The sequence below is a fragment of the Melitaea cinxia genome, chromosome 24, assembly GCF_905220565.1.
Source record: "Melitaea cinxia chromosome 24, ilMelCinx1.1, whole genome shotgun sequence".
NCBI lineage: Eukaryota > Metazoa > Arthropoda > Insecta > Lepidoptera > Nymphalidae > Melitaea > Melitaea cinxia.
Genome location: NC_059417.1, coordinates 12,021,837 through 12,036,536, shown reverse-complemented (window position 1 = coordinate 12,036,536; position 14,700 = coordinate 12,021,837). Strand labels below are relative to the sequence as shown.

General features: G+C 33.2%; 1 protein-coding gene across 1 annotated transcript in view; it reads left to right on the top strand.

Annotated features, from left to right (window-relative positions):
- The window catches only part of LOC123665565, a 38,337-nt gene extending 28,554 nt beyond the window's left edge, over nucleotides 1–9,783 (top strand). The window contains exons 10-12 of the mRNA XM_045599852.1: nucleotides 8,059–8,194; nucleotides 8,769–8,901; nucleotides 9,709–9,783. Of these exons, the coding sequence (XP_045455808.1) occupies nucleotides 8,059–8,194; nucleotides 8,769–8,901; nucleotides 9,709–9,783 (344 nt within the window). The remainder of the gene's footprint in view (nucleotides 1–8,058; nucleotides 8,195–8,768; nucleotides 8,902–9,708) is intronic.
- Nucleotides 9,784–14,700: the final 4,917 nt, after the last annotated feature.

Below are 14,700 nucleotides of genomic sequence, written 5' to 3'. Positions count from 1 at the left end.
AAAAGCGAATGTTTGTCATATAGTCCCATTTAAATTTGATGGAAATCTGCCTATTTTTTTGGCAACCTACGATATATTACTTGTCGATTTAATTGAGTCAGTTTTTTTTTTCGTTTCCGAGCCAACGTCATTATGACACCCATAAGTAAATAATACCTCAAACATCCTCCTCTGATGCTAACGTCACTAGAGTCGATAATACTACTAGTAATGAAGTAAATATAGCAATACCAAAGCGTAGTACACGCAAATAAACATATGCCTAAATAAACAAAATACTTTGACTTATATTGATACAAATATCAACAAATCCATCTCTGTAAATATTTTTTCCTAACGTATTACTATGTACGTACAAATGTTTGCCGTTACTTACGCAAACTGACTTTATACTTACCCGTTAAACTTTCTGCCACCATACTACTTTTTCCGTGATTATATTTTTAATTTTTTTAATTTTTTTTTAATTCTATTATGTTATACAAACCTTGTCCTGACAACAACGAAACAAAAAAAAATCTAAATAGGCACAAAAAAGGTTTACAAGTCAATGAAAAAGATTAATACCATATCAAATGGTAAATAAACGAATAAAATTGTGTGTGTGGGTCTTCCTGACAGGCCCGAGGGTCTGTCTGGGTACGGGCCTCGAGGTTGCCCTCTTTACCCGGGCTTTCTTCTCCGGAGGTTCACCTCCGGGATCACATTATTTTGGCCCTATTTGGGCCAGGGTCTCATTGCCCTTGGGGTGTTCTTCTTAGTCTTGGGGTGCTCGCCTTGATCTTGGGGTGCTCGCCTTAAAAATTGGGGTGTTCCTCTTATTTAGATTGGCGACGGGATGTCCTCCCCCGCGTCGTCCGGATCTGTCCTCCCCCGCGTCGTCCGGATCATATACGAATAAAATAACGTTCACTAATCAAACCCCTCTTGGGTTCCGATAGATGGCGTTAACAAATACGTAACGAGGAACGACCTCGTTCAGTAGATTCTAATCCCTATATTTTTTTCATACCGGGGTCTTTATATAAAAATCGATTCTTCAGGTGATATTTCGTGATTTTTATGGGAACTCCTACCCAGATTTCGAGCCTCGCGTAACGACCCCTTAGGGTAAATTAAATAGTCATTAGCTATTAAACCGACTTCCAAAAATGAATAAAACTAAATTGCCTTTTTACAATATAAATACTTGCTTTAAGCTATCTGTAGGCGTTAAAGTTTTATAAAGATGTCTGTAAAATACATAATAAGGGATTCTTCAGAGCTTCAGTCGAATGGTTCAATTACGTTGAATTTTAATGGCATTGTGTGAAGTTCTTAGACAGGTAAAGTACCCTTTACATGTATGTTTAAAATAACAAAAAAGAAATCTGTATTCGTTCACAAATAAGAAGCTGCGATGACTAAAACAAGTGAATTGAAGCTGACAATAGCAGATTTATTTGTTGACTAGCTGTACCCGCGATTCCGTTCGCGTGGAATTCAAAAAAAATATTTTTCAGTTCGAAGAGTTACAAATAAATAAATTTCTAAAATAAAAGTTGCCTGAGTTACTCCTTGTTATATTAGCTATCTGCCAGTGGAAGTCCCGTCAAAATCGGTTCAGCCGTTTCAGAGATTTGCTGGAACAAATAGACAGGCAAAAATTGTAAAAAATGCTATTTTGGTATGTACCGTGTATACATTCATATGCATTCAGTAAAAAGTGGTCATTTTAATATTACAAACAGACAATCCAATTTTATTTATTTGTATAGATAATTATTCTCTTGCTAGGTTCAATCATCACTAATTATATTATAGGAATAATTGTGTATGGTACAGTCTATGGTTGAGTGAGAGATAACATGTGAGGGGAGGTCACGAGGGATCAAATCAAACCCAATGAAAGTCGATCTAACACTAAGTTTATTAAGATTATTTTGAGTATATAGGCAGAAGTACAGACGTAATCCGCTACAAGCAAACAGCAATTTCGTGAGAAATAACCTAAATTAAAGGTAAAAGACTAATTATTAGCTATCTACAAATTGAAATAGCACAAACATTAAAATGAATATCAGTAACTAAATAACTATTAAGTTTACGAATTTTGTCTATTTACAATAATTTATCTTCTATTAGATTGATATCGCTTTAGCCTATCGCAGTCCACTGCTGGACATAGGCCTCCACAAGTTCGCGCCAAAAATGGCGCGAACTCGTGTGTTTTGCCCATAGTCACCACACTGGGCAGGCGGGTTGGTGACCGCAGGGCTAGCTTTGTCGCACCAAAGACGCTGCTGCTGCATTTCAAAGCCAGCAGTTGGATGATTATACCACCATTGGTCGGCTTTTTAAGTTCCAAGGTTCCTTTTTATTATCCCTTAGTCGCCTTTTATGACCCCCACGGGACTCGTTCCGTATTATTACTACTTCCTATATAGTTTACTGCCGTAACCACACAGCAGATTGTCGATAAATAATTGCCAATTATAAAACAGACACATTAAAATCTCTGCCAATCCAGTCAATTAGAATAACTTGACGTTTACGCACCAATTATAATTTTCGCCACAAAACCTTTATATACAAAATCAATACGATAAAAAACATCATACCCCTTCAAGAGAATTCGGTTAAAAATCTTATTAAACACAATCTGATACGACAAAGCCCCGTTCAAGATCTATTCCAGAAATTCCATTTGTCCAATACCCGAGCTTAATCAAATAAGAAAACTTGGTAATTGCCATTCCTAATTTTTTTTTCACAAGGGACATCGTAAAGTGTGCGGAAAAGGTTCAAGGTCGGCTGTTAGGGTGTCATTGCGACCGGTTATAGACTTAACGTTCACCTGTAATATAGTAATGCAGTACTATGTAATGCTATAAATGTATCTCATATAAAAGTATCACAAATTGACGATTAACATAGTCCTTTATATAACTACAAATATTATCAATTAGGTAAGCTTTATTTTTTGTAACATGCAAAAACTGGCTTAAGTCGGATTTTGCACAAGTTGGAACCGTTACATAGGCAAATATTTACCGCTTAGGTATGGCAAATAAAAATATTAAAAACGTCAAGCTTAGTATGGGAAAATGTATGTTTCGACTCTATAGAATTTCTTGGCTTTTCCGACTCCAAAAAAGGAGCAGGTTCTCAATTCGACTGTATATGTTACATCAGAACTTTTGACCGGGTGGACCGATTTCGACAATTTTTTTTAAATCGAAAGATGGTGTGTGTCAGTTGGTCCTATTTAAATTTGAGATCTAACAACTACTTTTCGAGTTATATCTAATAATGCGTTTTTACTTGACGCTTTTTTCGTCGACCTTACGTTATATTATACATTTTGATTTTGACAATTTTTAATTTAATCAAAAGCTGTCATGCTAAGCTATCATGTGGTCACATTTAAATTTTATCGAGATCTGATAACTACTTTTTGAGTAATCTTTGCTAACGCGTAGTTACTTGACTATTTTTTCGTCGATTTACGTTGTCTTACTCGTCGATGTAATTGAAGTCGGTTTTTGACTAGCTCATTGGCTCAGATTACGATTATTACTCGATTCCCATCCTGAACCTGATTTTAATATAAATTATTTTTATATATGTATTATTTGTATTTATTTATTGAAGCAAAAAAACATATTATTTATACAATTTAATGTTTGTGTTATATATACCTATAACACAAACATTAAATTGCTTACCTGAGGACCAGACGCACAGATATCGTCCTATAGCGCAATGTATTCAGTGAAGAGACATCTTTGTATTTACATAAAACCCTAAATTATCGTTTTATCGCTAAGTTATGGAGGGAATGTATTTAAATTGGGGTTAATTAGATAAAATTACGTATGCAATTAAATGGAAACTTGCAAATAATTACATTTATTTAAAATTGGTATTAAGCTGTCACCACATTAGCTTGCCTTTATAACATTTAATACATACAAAAAAAAAATCATAAACGCTTCACACTCAACAACTCCCGGAAGGATTTACTCCTATATCCTTCCGTAATCACACACAATACACAAACACAAACGCCCAGACCACTACAAATAGCTACATATATGTATATGACCAATACGTAAATAAATTAATCGTTAACATAATTATTATTTGTGTTTATTTAATAAATAACACAACAACTTATAATTCTTATATACACATAATTTGTGAATCCTAACTGTTTGACGATCCCGGCTTTATATAAATGTTTGTATGGGTCATACAGATGTATATTTGTATGGTCTGGATTTTGTACTACTTTGTACTAGTATAGTGTGTGTTGAACCATAAATATGTGCGCATATTTATTATATGTTATCTTTCTCATGTTTATCTATATTAGCTTTGCCCTGCGGTTTTACCCACGTTGATTTGAGGAAAAAAGCTACTTAAATATCCTAAAGCATATAGCTTTCTTCAGTAAATGGGCACCGAATTGCACACCGAAAATTGGTAGAATATGCTGGATAACTATTAATTTGACAACCTGTATACCATATTCTGGAAAAATAAATAAATAATTATTAATTATTACTATCCAGCACAAAACGTATTTATTCATTAATTCCAACCGGTAGTTCTTGAGATTAGCGCGCTTAAACAAACAAACTTGTCAGCTTTATAATAGTAGTACAGATATTACTGATAAAGTGTCAATCATCATCATCATCATCATTACAGCCTATACAGTCCACTGCTGGACATAGGCCTCCACAAGTTTACGCCAAAAATAACGTGAACTCATGTGTTTTGCCCATAGTCACCACGCTGGGCAGGCGGGTTGGTGACCGCAGTACTGGCTTTGTCGCACCGAAGACGCTGCTGCCCGTCTTCGGCCTGTGTATTTCAAAGCCAGTAGTGGGATGGTTATCCCGCCATCGGTCGGCTTCTTAATTAATTAATTAATTAGTGTCAATGCTAGGCGAAAATATCTCATCGTACATATTAAGACTAGAGCTTAATCCTTTTATTTTATTATTATATTTATATTTTTTATTTAACTTGCAATGTCTATAATTTAATAGGGTGGAATCTTGCACTTCAATTTCGAAGAACCTGAAATCTTGTATAAACGTTTAGTTTGGATGACAATGCATGGCTAGCTACGTGACGTAATTCCAAATCCAACATGGTGGAGCATCCAAGATATCGGAGTAAAACTATGAGGATAAACTGTTATAACAAATGTGGTGACGGCCCTGACCGACCCATCTCATCCGAGCTAGACAAATTATTATATATAATAATATTTGATGGGTCGGTCGTAGTTCCATTTATCATACGCTAAAGCGTCCAATAGCTGTTCACCACTTGGACCATTAATATTAAGTTAAATGTCAAGAGCTTTAGATAGGATAAATGAATATAATAGAATTTGTTGACGATTTGGTCATATGAAGTTTTTTATAAGAATAGGATGGCAAATAAGCATACGGCTCTCCTGATGGTAAGCGGTTAGTGTAGCGTAGCCTACAACACCAAAGGCATCACAATACAATTATTAGCTATATATATTTAGGGACACGAAAAAAGTATCGATACTTTGTGGTATCGAGTACATTAGATAGCGACACTTTTGTACTCGATACTTTGCATTCGATACTTTTACTCAATGAGTACTTTTTGACAGGTATCGTATCAAAAGTTGTAAGTGAGTAATATTCTTTTTTTTTTGGTTGACCGAAATTTGAAAAAATTTTGTTCAGTGTTTGTACGATAATTTGAAGCGACGACTTTTTTTTTGGAAGTCGAAATATCAATACTTCTAGGTATCGAGTACTTTTCTGTTTGTACTCGATACCTAGAAGTATCGATACTTTTGTTTCGATACTTTTATGAGTAGGTACGATACTTTTTTTTTAATACTACTCGTGTTTCGATACTTTGTATTCGATACATATTGTTACAAAGAAAATGAGAAAACAATCATATAAAAATGACAGATTCCAAATTGAAATGTAATATTTTGTTTATTTTTAGTTGTAACTGTATTTATGACCAGACTGCGTATATAGACTAGCCCGTTGGCGCAGTTTGTAGTGGCCCTGCTTTCTGTTCCGCGGGATGCAGTCTGGGTGTAATATTTGTATTTATATATGTATTATTTCTATGTATATTTATCAAAAAAAAGGTTATAACAGTCGGCTGTTACCTGTAACACAAGCATTAAGTTGCTCGAGCACAGCCTCAGGATGGCGATTCACCACAGGGATGCCGCCGTCATTGAGGGTGTGCTCGAAATGTTAAAATTGTAGCACACCTTATTTGTAGGAATAAATTGTAATTTAATGTAAGGAAAAAACTTAGGAGTAAGTAAAAAAAAAAAAAATACTAATAATAACATAGGTTAAGTGTATATTGTAAGTAGGCCAAGTAGGCCATAAGTGTACATATACGTTAGCTAGACAATAAGTGTACATATATTATAGATAGCAAGTAAGTGTATATATAAACATAGATAATAATAATTATTATAATAGTGACAACAACAGTCTTTTTGCATGTAAGATATCAATTAAGTTTAGCATAATTTTGGTCGGTGGACTCACGTCTGCATTAGGGATACTAAGATAGAATAATTAGGTCTCTTAATGTAAGCTGCAGTAGTGTAACAAGTAAACGATCAGTAATAAAACTCAAAATCGGAATAACAAAAGCATGGGCACTTTAAGCCTGTGGACATAACTTTATTTATAAAAAAAAAAAAGCATTAAGTTGCTTACCATAGAAACAGACGACCGTGTGTGTATGTTATAAGATATTTATATTTATTTATTTTATTTATATATGCATCTATCGTACATTATTGTTTATGTTTAACAATTTCCTAATTTTAATATCTTCTCAAACGACATATTTTGGAGTCTGTGTAGTGCATAGTATGTAGACACAGACAGACACTTAGTTCCTACAAATATTCAGTAATTCCTTCTTGTCTTTTTCTGTTCTACGTGACATAAACAAAGCATTCGTGACATGTTGTCACTGTCGGAAGCCAATAATCCAAAAATGAAAATGCTTGGCTACTTGATAGCCTAAATAGATATCTATAGCTTCAAATATTACCAAGCCATACTTCGCAATCATTCCGATTACGAACATAAGAATAATCTCACATCCACATCCCAGACAATGTTTTGTTCTTCCGTGACTTTCAAGTTGAGTTGGACGAGCGCCAGAACTTTACAAATAACAATTGCAGTGGAAGCATTTTACAGTTTTCAATGCGATTCTCATTATGTTAAAAGAAAACTGCAACAAACACTATTACATTATGTTATACCTACTTAAAAATTGTTATATATATTTAATACTACCTTCATTGAAGTAAAGTAAGGTCTCAACTGATATATCGCACAGCAGGAAATATTCTGCTCGAAATATGGAGACGCCCGACTGGGGAAGTACCTCGACCTTACAGAAGATCACAGTTAAATAATACTGCTTTTCAAGCAATGTTGTGTTCCTGCGGTGAGTAAGGTGACCAGAGCTCCTGGAAGGAATTGGCGGTAGAGTAGCAAAGCGTTTGCAATATTTCTGGTGTTGCAGGCGTCTATAGGCTAAGGTAGTCTCTTACCATCAGGTCAGCCGTACGCTTGTTTGTCAACCTAGTTGTATAAAAAAAGTCTGACTCTACAAACATTGTCCTGTGTTGCAAACTACCAAATTTAATTTAATGAAACAGTTTAAATCGATATTTTCTTCATCACAGCAGCCTTTCGCAGTCCACTACTGGACATAAGCCTCCACAAATTCACGCCAAAAATGGCGTGAACTCATGTGTTTGTGACTGCAGGACTAGCTTTGCCCCACCGAAGACGCTGCTGCCCGTTTTCGGCCTGCGTATTTCAAAGCTAGCAGTTGGATGGTTATCCCGCCATCGGTCGGCTTTTTTTCTTACGTTTTCTATTTTTTTTATATTCCATAAGAATCATATACAAAGTATAAGAGAAACTTAAAAAGAAATAAGCGTGAAATAGTTACTGTGATTCTGAATTACAGTGTTATAAAGGTGCTAACTGACGAAATTTTTACCGCTTTCAGAGGGAAAAGCGTTAGCGACGTCGTACGAGTGCAAGTTCATTGAAACGTCTGTCGGCATAAACCACAACGTGGACGAGCTGCTGGTCGGACTCCTCACGCAGATACGACTAAAACAGCAACACGCTGAGAGAGTGAGGTTGGAATATTTTAAATTGTATAATTTCGCTCAAAAAAATGAAAGCAAGTGAAAAATGCTCGGATATTATGTACAATCGAGGAGTGTATGGATAGGTTAGGGTTATTTTTTTTTGTATAACGAAACTGTCGTTAAACGTTGTACTTTTTAAGTTAGATAGATTAGGGTTATTTTTTTTTTAAACGAAACTGTCGTTAAACGTTGTACTTCTTAAGTTAGATAGGTTAGGGTTAAATTACACTCCTCGATTACATAATTACCAAATGCTCTATAGAAAGAACTCATAAATCTTAACAGACGATCATGAGTTCAAATTATAGCACAGTACTGGGAGGGTATAATAGTACATGGGAAAGGAGACACGGTGAAGATTGTAGTCGGCGACGCGCTTGCAATGCTTCTGGTGTTGCAGACGTATATATACGATTAAGCTACGGTAAACGCTTTTCATCGGGCGGAACGTAAAATTGTTTGTCACTTCAGTAATGATTCATTAAAAGACCTTTTTATCATATTAAATCTTTTAATGCTTCTGCGCTAAGTATGTCTTTATTATTATCAATAAATGTTTCAGAAAACGTAGCGGCTCGCGTAAGAATCGCAGTCGAGCGCGTTCTCCGCTTGAAGCGGAGACGACGACAACGCCCGCACCTGCCTCCGCTGCCAGTACGCCTAGAAAACGCACGAGACTTTCTGCCAGTGTGAAGGTATCTTATAAAATATATTTTGATTTGATTTAGTTTAAATAATTTGTATGTGTTATTCGCAAAAAATAGCAATTTGTTTTTGTAATTTACTAAATATATTTTTATATTTAAAATAAATTATGGCAAATTTCGATATTGTACTGTAAATATAAATATAAATGTTATGATTGAAATGCTGTTACACCTGGATTAACCTGGCGAAACAAAATTTCATAGCTACTGCTCTCAAGTGAGTATTGTTTAGTGTACGAGTATGATAAGTAATGTAAAACCTCTTTGGAGGGAACATCGACGTATTCGCCTAGCATTGTAAATGTTTGAAATATCTATAAGCTACCGTAATCATTTATCACCAGGACCGTATCTTTGCTTTCCATCACAATTACAAACTGTACTGTGTGGCTACGGTACTAAAGAATATAGCCACCCCTTTTCTTCCCGTGGGTGTCGCAAGCGGCGACTAAGGGATGACACCGTTCCGCTACCACCTTGGAACTTAAAAAGTCGACCGGTGGTGGGATAACGATCCAACTGCTGGCTTTGAAATACACAGGCCGACGACGGGCAGCAGCGTCTTTGGTGCGACAAAGCCAGTACTGCGGTTACCAACTCGCCTGCCCAGTGTAGTTACTATGGGCAAAACACATGAGTTCACGTTATTTTTAGCGTAAACTTGTGGAGGCCTTTGTCCAGCAGTGGACTGTATAGGCTGTAATGATGATGATGACAATTACATAAAGAATGCTAATAAAGCATAGTTAACACATTCCCTTATCAACTACTAAAACTCCATTCTTTCGTCTCCAGGTCCGTGGTCTCCTCGGTCGTGTCTGGGCACGTGACTCCAAGTCGAAATCGTGCGAGAACCTCCACGTGCTCTAGCACTCAGCCGCCGAGCCCGTCGCCTGCTTCTCATTCTTCGACTGTGCCGCCAACTACGCCTAGAACATTCTTAATCCTATAACTTTGGTCAAACAGAATACGTACTCACCTAAAAGCGTTAATCACATGCCTTCTGATATTGATTCGTACTGATTTTATAATGGCGTGACATTATCAAATATGTCAGTTCAATGGACAGTTTATGATGTCGTAATATTTAAAAGTTCCAAGCTGTATTTATTGAAGATTTAGAACGAATTTAGTTCATTTCAAATCAAGTATAATATAATGTAAACTCTATTTCAAATGTTCAAAAGTTGTCGTGCGTGGAACATTACCGTCTGAAGCGCCATGTGTATCATCTGACGTGAACTAAGTACGTGTCCTGTTTGACAAAGGCGCATATACTGATTGAGGAGGTGACAAAGAAAACACATATTTGCATATGATTGATTTATCCATAATTTTGCTAACGTTAAATTATCGAAAAAAAAAAACATATTACACATTCATAATCTGTTGTTACTAAAAACAAAATAAGAAATATTTGCATCGTTTTTATTTATTTTTTGATAGAAAATTACACTATTGCGATTATATTGTTTTCATCTCCTTATTATTATGAATAATTTTTTTCTTTTTATTAGAAATTTACGTTTATGGTGAAAAAGATTTTATACATAATTACTACTTAGCTTATTGTTTTAAAAGTTATATTATCGAAAAGTGTATTGAAAACATCGTGTTTAAGGGTATTTAAAGGTAGTCGAAGTTGGGTAAGGCGCTTTCGCTAAACGCTTACGGCAGACGGGCCGGCGGTGATATCATATTGACAAAAATATATACAAAAATAATACTTATATTGACATTTCGTACGATATTTGTTCCGTAAAATAATTATATTTAAAAAGAATTAAATGTGTTATATTAATTCGATTTTTATAAATGTAACTAGTTACGCCATCTATTGGCGGTTGGGAGACAACACGTCTCATAATTTATAAGAATATTTAATTTGGCTTTTTGTTAAAGCAATGGAATTACTATTGTAGGCTGTCACTATCTTAAATTGTCAAACTTTTGATTTAAAATATTTGACAAATTACTTGAGATACAGACAGCTTTTTTATATAAAATTATGCGTGTTAAGATGTCAGTTGAAAAAGTATTAACAAAAAGTATTTGAATATATAGTAGCTGTAAGGAATATATGTGATCCCATCGTGTCTCCTTTATTGATTCATATTCAAGTAGATGTTAGTTATATAAAAAATACACGTTCATTATTAACTATTATAATAACGACATTTAAAAATAAATCATTATTATTATATAAAATTATACATTTATCATTATAATCATGTCAGCACATTTAAAATTAGAACATATTCGATACTAAATTGTCTTACAGGTTACAAAATTTTGTATATGCATTTATTATAATATTGCATTTTTATTATCAATTATTATTATCGATATATTTAATTATTATTAATAATATAAGAATCATTGTACATTTATTGAAAGGTCAGACATATTAGTGATTGCATACAGTATTGTAAAAAAATTAGGTGTTTATGTATAATTAATGAGATAACTATAATAGTCTACTCTTCCATTTCCACTTTATCGTTGTAAAATTTTATTTTATAGACAAATTATCTTCTAGATTTTTATTTTCGGGCTTATTTAGTTAACTATACAATATAGATCTTCCGAATCCTTCTTGAACTGTTGAAATGAATTAAAATACCAAACGGGTCCACGGCTTCGAAATGTAAGCTAACGAATTAGGAGTAGATATTTAAGGACTTTTTTGAAGAATTGTAGTAGAAACGAGATTATAACTACCGTTACAGTATAACACGAATTTTGATACATTAAAATGAAAATGCAAAAGTAATGTTCTAAGTCAAGTATTATCAGAATTGTATAGATCTACAGTTCATGTTATATTGTCATTGGTTTATTGCATGGTAGAGCAAAGGCAGCTAAAATGACAGGGCAATTAAATTGTAACAAGTCGTAGATTGTAGAACAACAACGTTTTGGTAATGGCATTATTATAAACTAACGAAAAAAATTGAATCCATCCAAAATTATATTTGCCAAATACGAAGATCTACAGACGTTCGAATAAGTTTAGACATTTTAGTGACCCGTAACCCTTTGAGTTTTGTAGATCAACAACTATGGACATATAATTCGGACAGTGTTAAGTACATCTTAAGAACGTTAACTTTGTAAAAATACTGAAAATATAAATACTTAAGATGTCATGATCGCGAACATTGGTAGGGAAACAGACTGAACGGAAGAAATCCGTGAGAATAGTACCTGAAAAACTACCGAAGGATTTACAACTCACGTCAAGTGACGACAAATGTGATTGAAGGTTATTTCATTGATTGTTGGTGTACCTAGTAAACAAGTACAGGATTTAATGATTAAAAACAGAAATATGAAACAAATAAACATGAAAAAAAAACTACCAAAATCTTTTGTCAGATGACGTATAACCTTAGACAGCAATAACATAGGTCGAAGAAACAGACCCTAATATAAATGTGCAAGCATAAAGTCCGACTTATACGTCTCTGTTGTCGATTTAGTTCTTAGTCTCTTAGTAACCAAGTATAGCATTCAGTTTCTAGAATAACCACCCTAGACCTATAAGCGTTCCTTTAAAAATAATTTCAATTTGAGTGCCTGATATTTAGTGGACATTTTTAATCCCTCCGTAATATCCGATTTGCCTTATTTTATTAGTGTTTGTTTTATAGCTGATGCGTGTATTTTAGACGCTAGATTATAAACAATTATATATACTATAAATGTATTTAGAAATTGAATTACTGATTACAATTATAAGACGTAGATGAATATGTAAATGTTTCGATGTTTCCGTAATTCGATCGTGTGAAGTCGTGACATATATGAAAAGGTAAAAAAAAAAACGTAAATGAAATATGTCTAGTAGTGGAATATATCGTAGTTATGTGTGAAAGATGAGTGCTTATAGTATCCTAAATGTATTTAATTACGCCAGTTTATGACGCTTTATTATATCCCAGGGTCCAAATAAAAACACCAATTTCACCTCACCCTTGGACAATCCTGGACTATCCTAGTAATGATCTAGTCCATCAGGAGTCTTTAGTCAAATTAGAGGCTTAGCTTATGTAAACTACTTTGATCATTGAATATCATTATATTATAATTATTATTTAAAAATAAGTTATTATATTAAACGTTATTTCAATTTACAATATTTTTTTTATAAAACGATTTATAATTGCATATATGTGATACAATTAAAATGTGATTTGTTATTTATGTTTTGTAATAAACAATTTTTTTTATAAAAAATTTATTGAAATTCAATGATCGGATAATCAATTAAATAAAATGAAAGTAGAAAGAAAAAACCAGGGAATTGACAATAAGGGTATATTAGGTATTATCAAGCTTAAATTACTTCGGGCATAAAATGTATGCAAAGCTTCTTTTATAAAAAAAATATTATCGTATTTTTTTGTTATGACTCATACAAAAAAAATGACGCAGATGCCATTCTAAGAAAATAGACCCAACATTAGTATCTCAAGATAAAACTGAAAACAAGAGGACTAAGTTAGTATATCAAACCAAAAATTAAACATATAATGATCAATAAAGAATGCCTATAGAGATGTGTTAAAAAGCCAAATATTTGACTCAAACACTAACAAATATTCAGCCTCTTTTAATCCTTATCCATCACCAGATCCCAAAGTCTGAACTTAAGTCCAAACCTAATTATTCATTGGACCATATCGAGCAATATGACTAAATAATAATAATTTTCATAGAATTTCGTAGGCGTAGCTTACCTTAGATTTTTATATCATTATAATGATAAAATTAATGAAAATGATGCCCCTGTAACATCGTTGTGTCCTTTATAAATATTTCACCCAACTTTTTAATCTTTCGAAACTTAGTATGTGTTATTCATTAGGTGTCATTAATATTTAATAGTGTAAAAATGGATTCATAGATTTTCTGCAGCTTTCAAATAATCGATCGTTATGATTACATGAAATTGTAATTTTCAGTATTTTGAAATCATTATTTTATTTATAATCGCAAATTGAAATCAAACAATTTTGTTGTAAAAAGTAATATAATTATATTATAAATTTACAAATTGTACAACTTTATCTCATTAATAGTAACAATAATTCATTTATTGAAATTCTTTATTGTATAATAAATACACTAATACAAGTGTGTACAAAAGGCGAGCTTAATGCTAATACATTTTCTACCAGCCAACCTTGGTATGTGCAAGAAAGTATAGTGTGTTGGTGTACAATAAAAAAATTAAATAAATAAAATATCATTTCATAGTTCATAGCTCTAGATAAAGACTCTAGCATTCATACAAAGTGAAAATTTGTTTTAAATTGCATAATTTCATACATAAAGTTAACGTAGCTTATTACATTATTTCACTTACATATTGTAACAATTTGGTATTTATGGATCTGTTACATAACTAACATTTATTAATTTCAAGCAAAATTTTCTGGAGTGTAAAATCTACGATCGAAAGATCCGATGATCTAAATATTTTACATCAAAGGAAACTCGCACCATCGAAAAAATATTGAAAAGTCACTATGTAGTGTCATATTATTATCATGAATTTGCAAAAAAGTTACCGAAATTGAGAATTGGTTATGATCATAAATTAGCAAATATTTTGCATGTTACGATAGTTTTAATTTTCGTTCAATTTTATTTCTTTCTTATTTTGATTAATAGCAAAATGGTCTTCTAATAATATCCATGTTAACGCCTCTTTCCCCGTGAACGAGAAGGATCAGAGCTTAATCAACCGCGCTGCTCCAATGCGGATTGGCGGACCATATT